At 54.6% G+C, this 15,356-nt stretch overlaps 6 protein-coding genes across 6 annotated transcripts; 1 reads left to right on the top strand and 5 right to left on the bottom strand.

Annotated features, from left to right (window-relative positions):
- Nucleotides 1–1,031: 1,031 nt before the first annotated feature.
- On the bottom strand, nucleotides 1,032–1,668 carry PUNSTDRAFT_134876 (uncharacterized protein; the record flags this gene model as incomplete). Its single annotated transcript, XM_007384387.1, has 3 exons — nucleotides 1,032–1,193; nucleotides 1,245–1,308; nucleotides 1,367–1,668. The coding sequence occupies 3 exons, from the start codon at nucleotides 1,666–1,668 to the stop codon at nucleotides 1,032–1,034; spliced, it is 528 nt and encodes a 175-aa protein (XP_007384449.1).
- Nucleotides 1,669–2,780: 1,112 nt separating this feature from the next.
- On the bottom strand, nucleotides 2,781–3,253 carry PUNSTDRAFT_68489 (uncharacterized protein; the record flags this gene model as incomplete). Its single annotated transcript, XM_007384386.1, has 2 exons — nucleotides 2,781–2,883; nucleotides 2,946–3,253. The coding sequence occupies 2 exons, from the start codon at nucleotides 3,251–3,253 to the stop codon at nucleotides 2,781–2,783; spliced, it is 411 nt and encodes a 136-aa protein (XP_007384448.1).
- Nucleotides 3,254–4,528: 1,275 nt separating this feature from the next.
- On the bottom strand, nucleotides 4,529–5,813 carry PUNSTDRAFT_69007 (terpenoid synthase; the record flags this gene model as incomplete). Its single annotated transcript, XM_007384385.1, has 6 exons — nucleotides 4,529–4,792; nucleotides 4,846–4,914; nucleotides 4,973–5,214; nucleotides 5,271–5,317; nucleotides 5,372–5,502; nucleotides 5,574–5,813. 6 exons carry the CDS (start codon nucleotides 5,811–5,813, stop codon nucleotides 4,529–4,531), a joined length of 993 nt encoding a protein of 330 aa, XP_007384447.1.
- Nucleotides 5,814–10,236: 4,423 nt separating this feature from the next.
- Nucleotides 10,237–12,197, top strand: PUNSTDRAFT_68434 (serine carboxypeptidase; the record flags this gene model as incomplete). Its single annotated transcript, XM_007384384.1, has 9 exons — nucleotides 10,237–10,444; nucleotides 10,508–10,638; nucleotides 10,694–10,806; nucleotides 10,864–10,954; nucleotides 11,014–11,215; nucleotides 11,275–11,402; nucleotides 11,462–11,656; nucleotides 11,720–11,890; nucleotides 11,961–12,197. The coding sequence occupies 9 exons, from the start codon at nucleotides 10,237–10,239 to the stop codon at nucleotides 12,195–12,197; spliced, it is 1,476 nt and encodes a 491-aa protein (XP_007384446.1).
- Nucleotides 12,198–12,484: 287 nt separating this feature from the next.
- Nucleotides 12,485–13,512, bottom strand: PUNSTDRAFT_68439 (uncharacterized protein; the record flags this gene model as incomplete). The annotated part of the gene is made up of 5 exons (XM_007384585.1): nucleotides 12,485–12,634; nucleotides 12,691–12,831; nucleotides 12,892–13,052; nucleotides 13,266–13,362; nucleotides 13,438–13,512. Coding segments are annotated over 5 exons (624 nt in total), but the record flags the coding sequence as incomplete, so codon positions are not given.
- Nucleotides 13,513–14,039: 527 nt separating this feature from the next.
- On the bottom strand, nucleotides 14,040–14,875 carry PUNSTDRAFT_87937 (uncharacterized protein). Its single transcript, XM_007384584.1, has 4 exons — nucleotides 14,770–14,875; nucleotides 14,538–14,703; nucleotides 14,238–14,482; nucleotides 14,040–14,176 (listed from the first exon to the last, which is right to left on the bottom strand). Exons 1-4 carry the CDS (start codon nucleotides 14,770–14,772, stop codon nucleotides 14,171–14,173), a joined length of 420 nt encoding a protein of 139 aa, XP_007384646.1. The 5' UTR covers nucleotides 14,773–14,875; the 3' UTR covers nucleotides 14,040–14,170.
- Nucleotides 14,876–15,356: the final 481 nt, after the last annotated feature.

Below are 15,356 nucleotides of genomic sequence, written 5' to 3'. Positions count from 1 at the left end.
TCCGCGCCTTCCCAATTCCCGACGATGACACAGGAGCCGTCGAGGAGTTACTGCGCAGTTTACTAAGGGGACGCAGACCGGACCGTCGAGCGGCGCGGTATGAGCCCATGGCACAATGTTTTACCACATCATATGAGCTCGGCGGGGAGTGCGGCATCGTCATCCTCTAACGATTGTCTGGTAGACAAAGCTGGAAACCTGATTGGCAGGAGCGATGATCTCTCCCGAATGGCTGTGAGAGCCGCGCAAGAGAACCTAGGCCATTGATGACAAGTCGACCTGGGGCCAAGGTTACGTGAAGCTTCCGTTTTGGGGCCCGTAATGGATCGCTGGAGTTGTGGATAGTGATAGAAGTTCTGGTGGTAGGGGAACCTTGAGTAGAAGATGGAGTTGACTGTTGAACAGACGTACGCATTGGTGAGGTGTAGATGAGAGGAGGACAAGGTGCATCCCGTACTCATACCGATTCTGTGTTGTGGCCTCCGACGGCTTCCCAGGTCAAACGCAACGGTGACCACGGCACATTATGTAGTGAATGACTCAAGCCCTCTTATTCTTGGCAAGATGAGCTTCTGCGTGGGCTAAGGATAGCGTGCTTTGCTTTATGTATGCGATGTGCATGATCTTCCATAAGGAGCGCGTTCTCGGGGCACCGGATGACGAAGACCGGCATAGATTATTTTAGCATAGTTCCTGATGCTGGTATGATCAAGCACAAAATCGACCACAATGGAGGCCTGACGTTAAACGCAAGGTTGCAAAATAGTGCCCGGCAGCGCACAGCTTGAGGCAATGGGTTAGGGTTACTAGCATGCTTCAGCAAAAGTTTATTTACGAATTGGAAAGCACAACGAATACAAAATAACCGACAGCAATGGTATCATGCTCTACAATCCATAACAATGAAATAACCTAATTATCGTAATACTGATCATCCGCGCGAGTCTTTTGGAGTGAGAGTCCGAGCAAGTGCGCAGAGTCCAGGACCGATCCAGGAGCCCTGCGACCGCGCTTTGGGTAGGGTGCCGGTCTCAGTCGATGTTCTTGCCGCTGAGCATCAACACAACGGCGACGATCGACGTCTCGACCAAGCACAGGTCGACAGCTTCCTTGCTGAGGTGAAGCGTGACGCTCTGTCGCGTCTTTACGCAACGAGCGATGATCCGAGGAGATATCGGATCCGGAACGTACAACTAGAAAATCTATCATTAACGACGCTGAAGGCTATCGGACCTCGCACTCACGCAAAGATCGTTCATGAGAGGTGCCCAGTCGTAACGCACGCGATTTACGTGAACGCGTCTAGCACTGAACATTCGCAGAAATGTTAGCTCGTGTCTGCGTATCGTTCAGGAAGGGGCCCTACCTTCGATCTCCAGACAGAACAAGCCAATCTCGGGCGGGGGTTCGTCCAAGATGTTCGCGTATCTCGACGTAGGGAGTATACGACCAGTCGACCCTCGCTATCATGGTGGGATTACCGCCGTGAGTCGCGACTACCGACGTCTGTGCCGTCGAAGAGCCCGTATCCGTATGGATCCTATAGCTCGTAGATGGCCCACCCCATCCTTGCTCGACGATTTCGCAGTCCAAAATGGTCGAAGACAGGTTAATGAAATGCAGGGTCCGTCCACCTTCTCCTCCGAGTGCTGAGACGAGTGCGTCCATGTCGATCAACTTGAGGTACGTTTGCGCTGCTCACACCGATCGACTCCTCCCACCTTTTGTACTCCTCATCTTTCAATATTGTTTAGAGGACCCGGCACGGCCAGAGATTTCCGCCTGCAGCTGACGCCAGACACCGAACCAGCCGCCGGAGACAGGCGCACGAAAGGAGAAAACGCGGCATCGAATCACCTATCGTGAGTCTCACAGACGCCCGCCCGCCGATACGACACGACACATGAGAGAACAGTGGTAGTGACAGGGCAGTGAGCCCCGCGCATAGCCAAACGAGGGTGAAGCCCGTCCCGGGTAAAACGAGAGGCGTCAAATCAAACGGTGGGCAGGGGCTTGAGCGGCGCAAGACCCAATGCAGGCGCTAAAACCCGGAGTCGTGGAAGGCAGGACCATCTGCTTGAACGGTGATGGTGGTCAGAGTAGAAGGCGGCTCCGGTTCCCCGACATTCCGATTAGCGTTCGGGAACGGCCATGGAAGCCGCACCCCTTAGTGGCGGTGCCTCGCGGTGCTTCTCGAGGGATGACATCAGGACTCACAATAGACGGCACATCCGCTATACTAAGGAGCGGCGGGCTCGGAAGTGGTTCATGTTGATCACGTAGGGGATCCTATGATATGCTAGATGACCACGAGCTTGCTGGAATTTGTTCTTGAGGCACTCGATGCATGTGAACGACCATTGGCAGAGGTCTTCGTACCGACCTTCTGGACATCATTCTTGAAGTGTTGGTGAGTCACGCGGAGAACCCTTGCCATCAGCGGATCTAGCAATGGCTTGGACAAGCACCGAGCGTTGTACACCAGGAACAGCTATCACTAGACAAGCAGATCGTTACGAGAGCGACATGGTCGCAACGCGCCTCCCAGGGTGCTCATTTCTCGCCGAAATGAAACGGGGCCCGGCCCCGATCTCGAATTCTGCTATCATCAGTCGATGTTTCTCCCGCTTAGCAGCAAGATTACCGCCAGGATTGCAATTTCCTGAAGCTTGAGCTCGATGGCGTCTCTGCTGAGTTGCAATACGGCCATATCCGCTTTCTTCGTCGCACGCGCGACGATACGGGTGAAGTTCTCATCTGGAAGATACAGCTGTTATGGATCAGGTTGAGGAAAGTGTCAACAAAGCTCTGAAACATCGGCGTACGCAGATATCATCCAGATAAGGAGCCCAAATGTATTTGATCCCGGAAGCCTCCATATTCCTTGCACTGGAAGGTTCGAGGGTCAATGCATGTTCATGCACAACCTGATGTTGCATTCGTACCTTCTATCTGGCACTAGTCCGAGCCAGCTACGAGCAGACTGCCTGCCAAGGATGTCCCGAATTTCGACGACAGGGTGTCCCTGCCATTCAATGCGCGCTAGAACCTGTTCTTCTCCGCGGCGAAGGTCGTATATCGTCGTCAACTGGGGACTTTGGGAGTCGTCGGTCGTCACGCGAAATCTCTTCGCCCAATCGTCTCCGGATTGTTCCACGATGTCACTAGTCAGAATCGAAGGCGCAAAGGAGACGAAGTAGAGCGTTTGTGCGGTCTCTCCGCCGGCCCCTACGTCCAGTAGGTTCGAAGCCATTTGATGTTGGAACTTTCAGTTGAACATGGTCGTGGTTTTGTACTTGCCCGAGAGTCCTCGTATCGTCCTCTCTACGTCAGATACCCGCTACACGACGTGTTGCATCGACGTCGTCGTAATCCAAGCGCAGCACCGGCAAAGTGCTACAAAGCGCGGCGAGCCGGAGTGTAGCACATAACTCGATGTTTCGGAAAGTGCGAATGACCGAGTTAAGTACGCCACAAGCAGGGCAGAGTGGTGGTCTTAGACGGATCAATGGGAGTGAACGCATGTACGGAAGAAAGGCCATCGAACACGACTGTACTAGCAAGATATGACGCGAATGTTGATCGCAAGCCCGATGGTAGATGGAGATACGGAAGTTTTTGGTTCGAATCCTGTTGACTTCAGCGTCCCGAACGACCTTGCATCCGGATGAACGTTGCCGGCCAGCGCATGCTTAGCTCGTTGGGACTGCCAGAGACGATGCGCATGCGCACGGATGGAGCACGCCGCACAGCATTGCCTACCTACCGCCGCGCCTCCGGGTCCTTCCGTTGCCCAAATCGGGCTGCGCGCACTCCCCGAAAGACTCGAGATGGCGCAAGAGGCGGGGCTTCGTTTCCGCCCGCTCCCAGACCGGCCATTCAATACCCTTCTGGTCTTCTTACGGCCCTCTGCTCAGGATGTCTGGTACCACCATCTCTCGCATCATGTACTTGCCTGAGGCTGTATACTCAACACGCGGTCGTGAGTTCTCTTCGCACTTTTGTAGTAAGCTGGATTTGACCATGAAATCATTTGTGACCCCGGGATGATCATTGTCGTCCTTTATGGTTCAGACTTGCACAAATCAACATTTCTTGACTTGTACTCGAATGTCCGATAGTTTTCACAGCCTGGGATTCGAAGCTCTGCTCTGCTTCCGGTTGCTCGTTGATCACACTGCTGGTGCATCGTATTCGCCCTGAAAGTCTGCAATAGTTATGGGTAGGTAGGTAGGTAGGTATATTTCCGGCGCGGTCCCAATAGCGGAACAACTGGTTGCCGCACCGCACGTCAATACGCACGGCTGATTGGAGAAAACACACCACATACGAGTATTGATCTGCAAGAATCAAGCACGAGTGTTTACCACATGGAATGCATGAGAGGAACGATGACGCGGCTATTAAATTGGTCTACTCCAAGCTCATACGATACAGTTCAAAATATTGTAGCAATCCAAGGATAATGATATATACTCAGGCAGTACTCCGTTCTATAGCATCGATTCGTAAGGCCCGCGTCCACCATTCAGACCTTCTTAGGCAACAGTTGGACAATGCGAGTCCTTTTGACCTCTTCGGATTTGCCGCCCATGTAGCGGTCGCTCTCGTAGGACCAGTTCAAGCTGCCGCCGATCCAATCAGCCATGCACGCTACGTATGGGACCAGCTGAGCGTCTATTTCCGGGCCCCACGACGGCAGGAGCGCCTGGTTCTCAAGGAAACGGTCGATTGTGGATTTGCACATCTCCCCAACGACGTCGATAGCGGACTGGAGGTCGAGGTTCTGCTCCTGTTGCATTGTCAACGTCTGCTCAGAGCTTTGAGAGCTCGTCATATGCTCACCCTCATGACGACGATGACGATGTTGTGGGTATCGCCTCTGGCTTGCTCGACATTGTAAGAGAATAGATCCTATTCGAATACAACGATGTGAGAATGCTATGCAGCGTTTGAAAGTGTAGATGCTTACGTTGGACCAGCATACGAAGTCGTTGGAGGCGTCGGCCATATTCTTGAGAACAGGATGCTCCACGACTTCATCTGGGAGGGTGAGGTGACTGGCGTATTCTGCTAAAATGAAACACGGCAGCACGCCGCCGGTATGCCTCCGTTGTTGGATGTACGACTCGAGATCGGGGATGACACCGGCCCTCCGGTCACGCGCTTCTTGCTCGATAGCCGCAAGGAATGAGCGAGTCGTGTCAATGAAACCTAGAGTTGAAGAATTCCTGATCAGGTTAGGCACTTGCAGCTTGTGAAGTTCTCACGTTTCTGCGCGCCAGGAGATGCGATCTTGAGGAATCGTAGCCAGAAGCTGCGGATCAATCTCAGTAAAATAGCATGGCATGTGATGATGGTTTGGCCGTACCTCCTGGTCAGCTTGCCGATGCGAGAATCGGATATGTATGTGTCTGGATGAAGCATAGTGTCCATTACTATGTCTCCCGCATTGCGGGCTCCAGCTTGGTCCATATCGTCGGTGAGATTGTCGTAATGGAACTATAATGACGATTCCACAACGAGCGTCAGCGGCACAATCATGGATCGTATGAGAAAGATTTGCTGCGCACTAGCCAGTTCATGACATCACAGCACAGGCGGAACTCGTCGAAGTCCGCATCAGGGTAGCAACCAGCAGTGAGCAGGCGTGCTTTGACGCCGCGAAGCTTGGCGGCGTGTTTGGCGCCGAGGTTGCCTCCATCGACGACCCAATCCTCTGATTCACGGCCGGCGGTTTCCATGTGAGGATTGAGGCGAACCTCGAAAGGGCAGTGCGCTGGGAGGTCGGGGAGTACGATGTACGACGGCATTGCTTTGGACGATGTAGAAGTGTGCGGTGCAACCATTCCGATAGGGTGTAGATGGTAATGTAGTAGAGGTGTCGAGTATTGGAGGAGGTGCCGAGGAGTCGAAGTAGCAGTGATGACTTTGTCGTCATTCGCCACTGCTGGTCCCTTTTTATGGGATGCTGCGCCGACCATATTGATTCTCCACGAACGTCTTTGTGAGATACCCGCCCAGCGCGTGTGGAGAATTCATCGCACATCCCAAACATAGTCCAGCATAGCCGATGAAACTGGACCAGTCACGCAAGTTCCCCCCTTCTCCGTCACCACGGGTGGCGGAGCAGTTACCACAGGGGAGGTCCGACCAGCATCACCGAGATCCCAGAGATTGCCAGAATGGAAGGTCTGGTCGCCGATCCATTTAGTCATTATGTGGATCCTAAAACCAAGGAAATGTGTAATGTGTATCATCGACTGCGATGGGGACGTGCGCGTTCCGGTAATCCGTGCCGACTCTGACTGCGCTCCAGACTCATCGTCCCGTCGGATAATGCTGTGTGCAATACCTATTGCGCGGGCTGTTGGGAAAGGGATTTTCTGCGCGCACGGCAGTACTACCCGTGCTCATCGGCGGTATACGTACTTGCTACGGGTCACCAGCGGTCGCAGGTGGGAAGTACCAACAAGCAGCATAGCACGCTTCCCAGTGGTTCCTAGACTCCAACGTAGAAAGATGGCGAACTTGCGAACATACGGCGAACGCTTCTATCAAGAACCTCGCATCGTAAAGCTTGCATGTCGACTCACGACGTCACGATGGTGTACGGGCCGGAGGCCCGGACGTAGTGTTTGAGGTCGGTCGAAGCTGGAAACCGGTGTGTCGCTGGGTCCGGCGCCTTCGCGGAGTCCGAAGGGGCACTGCACCAGTTCTCCGCTAAGCCCGGTATCGTGAGCATCGTGGCACAGAAAAGGTCGTATAATGATGATTTATGTGGCACCTGCTCGTTCGTTGTCGGGCGGAAACCTTATGCTGTTCGGCCGCTGTATGAGTTTATCCACATCTGCGCTCCATAGGAGCGGGAGAGTCGCTCCCGTACATGGAGATAGTCACTGTACAATGATGATGGCATGCGCAGAACAGTTGCCATTACCCATCACACAAGGAGCGGAGCCACCTGTATAGGCAGGAACGAGAATTGAACGTTAGGGAGTCGGATTGGACGAAGGCCCAGATCGTCGCACCGAAACGGGAACAAGCTCCACGCCAGCAACACAATATCGCAGCCTTGAGATTCCGTACAATGCATCGATCAATCGTTGCTTGGCCACAATCTGCGGTGTCGAACCGTACGTACAGCCCGTTTTGACGCTCGAGATCGTTCTTGGAAGAATGTTCATTCTGGAGCTCGCTTTCGCGGTCGGTCACGAGGACTTCCAACACATCGGTAGTAGCGTCGTCCATATGCCCCACCATGCCACGCAGCCACTCGAAGCCCGCATGTGATGCGACTGACAGTTGATCAACAGGTATCTGAGTTGGAGTATGCCCCACAGGGCGAGGACAGCGATAGATTGCTGAGGTTCGCAGAGAATGGCGATACCATCATTACAAGGGTGCGGGCGGTAACGTCGCACGGATGCCTGCGCCCGTAGGCTGTAGAGCACAGAGGATATCCGGCTACGACAGCCCACGCATCTGTTCCATAGGGACGGTAAGACGGCGGTGGTGACGGAGCCGTCCGTACCGCAACCTCGACCGCCAAAGGACATGGCGGAAGGGCGGGAGGGCGGAACGTCGTTGATCGGACCTCATAAAAGGAAGGCGGACGGCGATAAGAGACCAATTGCTGCATATTCCCAAGCAAACGCCCGGAGTCGGTTCTGGAACGGCGCAGATTCGCAACAAGCGAAAGGGAAAGGGCAATGATAGTCGCATCGTCAATTTTCAGAGGGATGCGGGTGACGTTGAGGGATGACGAGTGAAACTCTGCCCGCAATACTCCTTCAGGCACGAAGGAAGGATATGTCATCATGTGGGGATGAAAAATAGCGTTGCCCGTTGATTGTGGAGCACCAGAGATTCTGCAAAGCGATGGGTGTACGTACGCATCCGATTCATGGGAAAGTCAAATGCAATGGCGTCGGCGGAAGAGACTTCGCTGCCGCTTTTTCGTCCCATGAGCGATATCGCGAGCCTATGAAACAACGGGCAAGTGTCCGGGATGGAAATTTAGGCGTCTTGCGAATCTCAGAATGCTGCTACGCCGCAATCAAACCAGATGATTGCACCGTCGAATTTGGAGTGCACATACGACTGACGCCGAGGGAAGGCGACTCAAACTCCATCCAAGGGCATCTAGAAACGAAGGTGGAAGTCGACCACAACGCTCCACCTTCCGCAACAGCCCTGCGAGCGAATCAGCAATTGGGCGATGTCCTAAAACGGGATCCGGTCCGTGCAGCCCCGTGCCCAGATGTTGGACACGAAGAAATTTTGCGTCTTCAACGCGCAGCGCGGCGTTCTCGATCTCCTTCTGAGTTGGATATCCATCATGAAAGAACCAGCAACGATACGCCCCCAAATCAAAGAAGTTTTGAGGGGCGGTGATATCCATCCGTTTTGTTTTCTCCAATAATCCCGCGCTACCCGGGTGCACCACCGACGCGCGCAAGGGTCACCCACGCCAAATGGTAGGTGCCATCGGGCCCCGACCTTTGCAGGCACATGAGAGGCACCCACATCGCTGAGATACACGAACACCAGCCCGCCGTCGCCACGGAACAACTGCCCCGACGGAGCCCTGCACAAGTATTGACCGCCCGCGCTGTCCTGCGACGGCCCTCAAGATTGGTTTCCCCGCTTGATCTTGAGCACAGCCATGCCCATGTATCTCCGTCCAGGCTCGGGGACGGGTTGATAGAACAGACCTCCGAGTCGCTACTCTGCTCGAAATACGCATTGCAGTGCAAGGAAGCAGCAAGAATAATCGGAGACATGTTTGGAGGCCTGTACTGTGCAGCGGGCGGTTCCAGCGAACATATCGGGGCAAAGGTTTGAGCGCGGCCCGCGGCGGGCCGCCCGGAAGGAAGGTAAACGTCGGTGCCGGACGGGCATGGTCGTTTTGGGACGTGGAATTGCTGGATTGAGCCACCGTTCGCGGCTATGGGCCGACGACGTGCGAGAGGAGCGCGCCACGCCGTTGCAGCGGTGCCCCCTACGCGCAAGAGGATCGTTGCTCGACCATCCCGAACTGGTCGGAGGTTGCTGAGGACCAGGAAAGAGTACGAAAGCCCGCACACCGAAGCGCGCATTTCGGGAGATATGGCATGGAGCACCTTTGACCCAGCGCTTACGCGTAAGAGGAGGGAGAATCGGAAGATTGCCTGGATTCCGTGAATCGTTCGGAATTGTCGCGTCTGAGTCGTTGCGCCCCACAACTCGATGGACCATACGCGATTGAGTCCTGCGATATGAGCGGCGGATAGTTCGCAAGGCTGCGCTGAGTAGTCGGAAGCGGGCCGTTGGTAAAGGCTTTGGTGGGTGAGTCGAACGGCGATTCTGGCAGGGTACCTGGTCAGCAACACCATGAGCTGCCGAAGTTTGCACCGACGCACCCCGAACCATCATGGCCTCCAATCCAACTTTCGATGAATGCCCTCAGAGAACACCTTAGTGAATGAGGGACATCACATCCTATTTATTCCGCAAGGATAATCTGGATTGCTGATGGAAGCCCGCGACGCGCACGAGCGCGTCCGTTTGGAGCGTTGAGCGAATCACAAAGGCTGCAAGACAGAGAGGGATCTTAAGTAAGGAGATGAGTAGCACCGTTGGTAACCTTGAACGCAGAAGATACGCCAGTCCAAGAGTCGCTCCTGGCCGCATGTGGGTATGTTTGATTTGATTATCACCTTTTATACCCAAGCTGGCATTATTCCGCATCGCGCAAGGTCGTATACAGGCTATACAGCTCAACTTTGGCGTTGAAGGCGCAAGCAATGCACGGTGCCTCGGCGCTGCCTAGGTTTTTTCTCTGCTTTTTGCCGGTGGAAACGATGACCATCTTGAGGCCGGCACTTGGGTGGACAGCGTGCTAAGGATACCGAGAACGTGAAGATAACAACGAAGCCGCGAGGAAGAAGAACGAGAGCAGGTGGCTCGGTCGACCATCATCCGCTGATCGACCACGATGGCAACCTTCGCCTTGCCTTCGACATACCGTCCTCACTGTGCTCCCTCTATTCTTAGAGAGATCAGCATGGAACACAGCTGGAGCGAGACGATTCTCGGATCAACCTCAGTCGCCCAACCGCACGGTGGGTGTGCCAAATATACACTCTCCATCTGCATCCGCCTTCCGACCCGGCGAGAACTCCTGAATGCATCGCTATATAATCGCGATGGTGGTCGTCGTCGTCCAAGCCCTGGGCTATCCTCTCCAACGCCATGATCCTCCGAGTTGCCATTGCTCTGTTGTCGATAACGCCGCTTGTCCTCGGCGGCCAGATACCCGTCGTCGAGGGCGTTCTCGGGGGTGTGCCTTCACATGTTCAGTCCGCATCTCGCGTTGACTTGGTCAAGACCAAGGCGAAGCTATCAACGGAGGCGAACACTCCCGGCGCGTTGCGGATAGTGGAGAATTCTGGAGTTTGTGGTGCGGCCAAATTCCCTCAGCCGAAGTCGTATTCAGCAGAGCTGACCGTGTTGTACATGACAGAGACGACGAAGGGCGTATACCAAGCGTCCGGATACGGCGACCTTACCTCGAAGAACTCCGTGTGGTTTTGGTTCTTTGAAGCCCGTTCCAATCCCGACACCGCGCCGCTCGCTATCTGGTTGAATGGTGGTGTAAGTACTTTACCATCTGTACACATGTTCGGTCGGTCTCATCGAGAATGCACAGCCGGGATCTTCTTCCATGATTGGCCTTTTCCAAGAGAACGGCCCCTGTCGCATCCAAAACGATACCAAAACTGTCGCGCTCAACCCGTACAGCTGGAATGAGAAGGCGAACATGTAGGTTCTTTGCTCACATTCACATTGTTCTGTGAATTCATTCATCACCCGGCACAGGCTCTACATTGACCAGCCCATCGGTGTCGGCTTTTCCTATGGGGACACGACCGTCGGCACCTCTCAAGAAGCCGCTTCCGATGTCTGGAAGGTGTGATCACCTAGTCTCGCCTCTTCTCAGACGACAGACTGATGCTTGTCGTATAACAGTTCCTTCAGATCTTCTTCTCCGATTCGCGCTTCTCGAAGTACGCCAAGAACGAGTTCGCCATCTGGACAGAGTCCTACGGTGGCCACTACGGCCCGACCTTCGCCGCGTACTTCCTGGACCAGAACAAGGCGATTGCGAACGGGACCGTCACCGGCACCCCCATCAACCTGAAGTACCTCGGAGTCGGAGATGGTCTGACCGGTAAGCACCTCTTCTCGACGATAAGGCGCAGCACCCAGCGCTAAGATGCGATTTCCTAGATCCTCTATCCCAGTACCCGGGTTACATCAGCTACGCCTCCTCCAACCCGTACCACGCGCTCGTCTCCTCGTCGACTATCAAGACTGCCAACACGTCGTACTACAAGTCCAACGGCTGCCAGGATAAGGTACATATACTTGAGAATGTTCCCAGGTCATCCCCTATTCTTAGCTGACGCAATCGCAGATCCAAGCCTGCTACGACTCCGGCTCGACGTCGACCTGCTCCTCCGCGCAATCGTACTGCAACAACAACATCCTCTCACCGCTCGTGGGCAACTACGATGTTTACTATGTGCTCTCCAAAAACCCGGACTCGTACCCTCCCGACATCACGTCCTACCTCTCTTCGTCCTCGTTGCACACGAAGATTGGCGCCCATGTACGCATCCTCAATTCGCCCGGTTTCATTCGAGATGCTCATATGCGATGCGGTGCCCTGTAGGCTACGTGGCAGGAGACCAATGACGACGTGTATAGCAACTTCGCCTCCACCGGCGATTGGATGCACAACTCCCGCCTCGACCTGCAGACGGTGATCGACTCGGGCGTGCGCACGCTCATCTACGATGGAGACGCCGACTACATCCTTAACTATATGGGCGTCGAGGCCATGGTAAGCCCCTTATTACACACTCGGAAACCACGAGATCTGGCGCTGATCATTCTATCCGCGCGTCCCACAGGTCAACAACCTCCAAACCCGGTTCACATCCGAATTCGCCAAGCAGTCCTTCGCGAACTACACCGTGAACGGCGTCCGGACGGGCGTGTTCAAGAACGCCGGCACGTTCTCGTATGTGCGCATCTTCGGGGCCGGCCACGAGGTGCCGGCGTACAAGTACGGGAGCCTGGCGTACGGCCAGGCGGCACTCCAGTTCTTCAGCCAGATCATGAGCAACCAGAGCCTGTCTTCGACGTAGAGCCTCACTTCGTAGAGCAATAGGATGTAACATCGTGGATTAGTTCAAAAATTGTAGCCAATAGACCAGCACAGTCGACTTTCATGAGATACTGTATTTTGTTTGAGAGCATGCACGGCTCTAAGATCCTCAACACCACCGTCGATCGAGGATCGTTCATATTGACAACCGCACGCCCCGAACGTTCCATTTCCCTTTCTTCCATTGGGTGTAGAAAAACCGATACACAAAGCACATACAACACCGCGCAAGGGACGAGATGTACAAACACCATTGATGTTGATCGTCTATTTGGTCTTGGTAGGGGTGTACGCCAGCGGCTTGTCCGCGTACTTAGGCTCGCCGAAGATGGGCGCGAACTGGGATTGGCGGATGACGGTCTCGAAGTGGCGGATGACGCTCGGGTACTTGGCGCGCGCCGGCGGGTCGAGGGTGACCTACAGAAAACCACGTTTAGGACAATGTTATGGTGTTCATGACGGGGAAAACGCACCTGGACGGCGAAGCTGATGGCGCCGGCGAGGATGATGTCGGCGAGGGTAATGCGCTCGCCGACGAGGAAGGTGTGTGCGACGAGGTGCTTTTCAAGCACGTCGAGCGCGCGGAACTGCGCCTCGGCTTGTTGCGTGTGGAGCTAAGCATACGTTCGTCAGCGCCTACGCCACTTGCTAGGCAGGATGGGCGGGGCGCTTACGGGCTTGTAGTACGGCTTGATGATCCCCCTGCAGAGCTGGTGGATATTGATGAGCGGGGCGAGGATCTCCTTCTGGGCGAAGGAGATCCATTGGTCGACCTGTGCCTTGGTCACGATATCCGAGCCGAGGATGAGGTCCGCCTGGGGTGACTGCGACGCGACTGTGAAAGAGTATGAGTGGGCGTGAAAACGGAACAGTCTGAAGGGAAAAGCAGTGATAGGGAATCAGAGCTTCGTATTCTCGACACCATGTTTATTAAGACAGGGATAACTGAAGATGTATACGTCTCATCATGTTGACTTTCAACTCGCGACCCTAGTTCGTCGGCGCCGGAGAAGGGGACAAGTACAAGGACGAAGAACAGGATACTCACTGTAACGCGCAATGGCGATGAGCTCAAAAAGTTGGAAGCCATCTGCGCCCTCGAAAGCGGGGATCTTGCCCAAGGGGAACTTCGCGAGGAACTCGGGCTGGTTGCAAAATAAATTGAAGAGATCAGCGTGCGAACATGAGGGCAGCGCTATTGATGTCGAGGGAGGACGTACGGTCTTGTTGTCCTTCCCGTACTCAAACTCGGGCGCCGTAAGCTCGAGGCCGCCATACGCCGCGAGGGCTTTGAGCTATCGAGGTGCGAAAATCGGTATTGATGCCTAGCGATCATATACAGAAAGACGGTAGCGCACGGGTTGAATGAGAGGGTGCCATGCCGGGCCGTAAAGAGTGCCAACGGGAGCCATGTTCTGCGATGAGTGAGATATGAGAGGTGGAAGATGGGAGGTTGGCGTTGAACGTTGAGTACAAGTACAAGAAAAACCCGTATTTGATTCGAGCGCCTACTCAACGCAAGTGCGGCTATAAGACCATCTTATCAGCACAATCAGTCAGCATCGATGCCTTACTACAATCTTCGATCGGTCCAATCAATCCACTACAATCTTTGCATGATGTGCCGGGCAGGGTGAACACGCTATCCACTGGACGGTCAGACGTGAGCTGGAGACGCGTCCAGGATACACTTGGCGGGTGCCCACCAGGCATCCTGCATTGGATCGAGCACTTCGGCAGAAACCAACAGTGCGACCATGAACAGGACGACAGACGCGAAAGATGTCTAGTACACCTCAGACGACTTAACGCAGAACGGAGACGGAAAATGAATCGGATAAGTAGAGTAAACAGTGGTAATACAGCCTGTACAACAGCCAAGCGAAGAAAGAGGAACGATGGTCAACAACGCGACTAACTCGCGATGCGTCACAGATGCACGACACCAGAAGATTATACCTGCAAATCGGCGATAAGCTCTGCGTTCGACAACCTATGGGAGGATCAAAAAGGTGCTCACCTCTTGTGACTCGCCCTTGGCGCCCTTCTTGGTCGCTGTCGGGAGGAGTTCAGGCCGAATGAAGGGTACGACACCACCCTGAGAAATGACGACGTCGCCGAGAAGCTTGTTGAGTTCCTCGTCGTTCCGGATGGCGAGTTGCAAGTGACGGGGAACGATTCGCTGCTTCTTGTTGTCACGCGCCGCGTTGCCCGCGAGCTCGAGAATCTCGGCGGCAAGGTATTCGAGGACGGCGGCGAGGTAGACTAAGCAACCCGAAGTCAAACACTGGTTCAATAAACGGATGTGAAGTCGACGTACCAGGAGCACCAGCACCGACGCGCTGGGCATAGTTGCCCTTCTTCAAGAGACGGTGAATACGGCCGACCGGGAATTGGAGACCAGCGCGAGCAGAGCGCGACTGCGTCTTGGCGTCGCCAGAGCCGGCCTTGCCAGAGGAAGATTTGCCAGCTTTGCCCTTTCCAGACTAGAAGGGTTCGCGTCTGAGTCAGCTCGAAGTCCTCGACGCGGACAGGCGAAGCGAATTACTTACCATTGTTGAGTGTAGGTTGAGGTTGGTGGAGAGGTAAGACAAGGGTGGGGTGGTACGGGGCAAAGAGACGTTGAACGGCGGAACGCTAGGAGACGAAGGGTTTTATAGGAGAAGGCAAGAGGGAAGACGCGTGCGTGACGTTAGAGTTTGCGCCGTTGATTTGAGTCAACAAGCGCGGGACGCGCCCATATCATCTCACGTGACTACTGCAAACAACGACAAAGGGCGATCCGTATATAAGCTGGACTCTGGCTTTCGACCTCGTCAACGCTACTCGTCCATCGCCCACCACCGACTCCTTGCCGGCACTATCAACACTCAACTCTCCTCGCCAACCCGCCCACTAAATCGCAATGGCCCCGAAACCCGCTTCTACTGCCGGCAAGGCTCCTGCCTCCACCTCCACCGCGTCTAAGGCGCCTGCCAAGACCACGGAGAAGAAGGCGGCGAAGAAGACCAGCAAGACGACCTCTGGCGACGGCGAGTCCAAGGACAAGAAGCGCCGTAAGGTCCGCAAGGAGACTTACTCGTCCTACATCTACAAGGGTGAGTTCGAACTACATGGTTTCGCGCGATATCGTGGCTGA

The sequence above is a fragment of the Punctularia strigosozonata genome (assembly GCF_000264995.1).
Source record: "Punctularia strigosozonata HHB-11173 SS5 unplaced genomic scaffold PUNSTscaffold_7, whole genome shotgun sequence".
Taxonomy (NCBI): domain Eukaryota; kingdom Fungi; phylum Basidiomycota; class Agaricomycetes; order Corticiales; family Punctulariaceae; genus Punctularia; species Punctularia strigosozonata.
This window is presented reverse-complemented; position numbering and strand designations above follow the sequence as displayed.

Bases quoted from the DNA above. Each gene is read 5' to 3' on its own strand.
- PUNSTDRAFT_87937 (XM_007384584.1), bottom strand. The intron at 14,483-14,537 runs GTACGTCGACTT...CGGGTTGCTTAG, and splicing joins CGTCGGTGCTGGTGCTCCTG to TCTACCTCGCCGCCGTCCTC.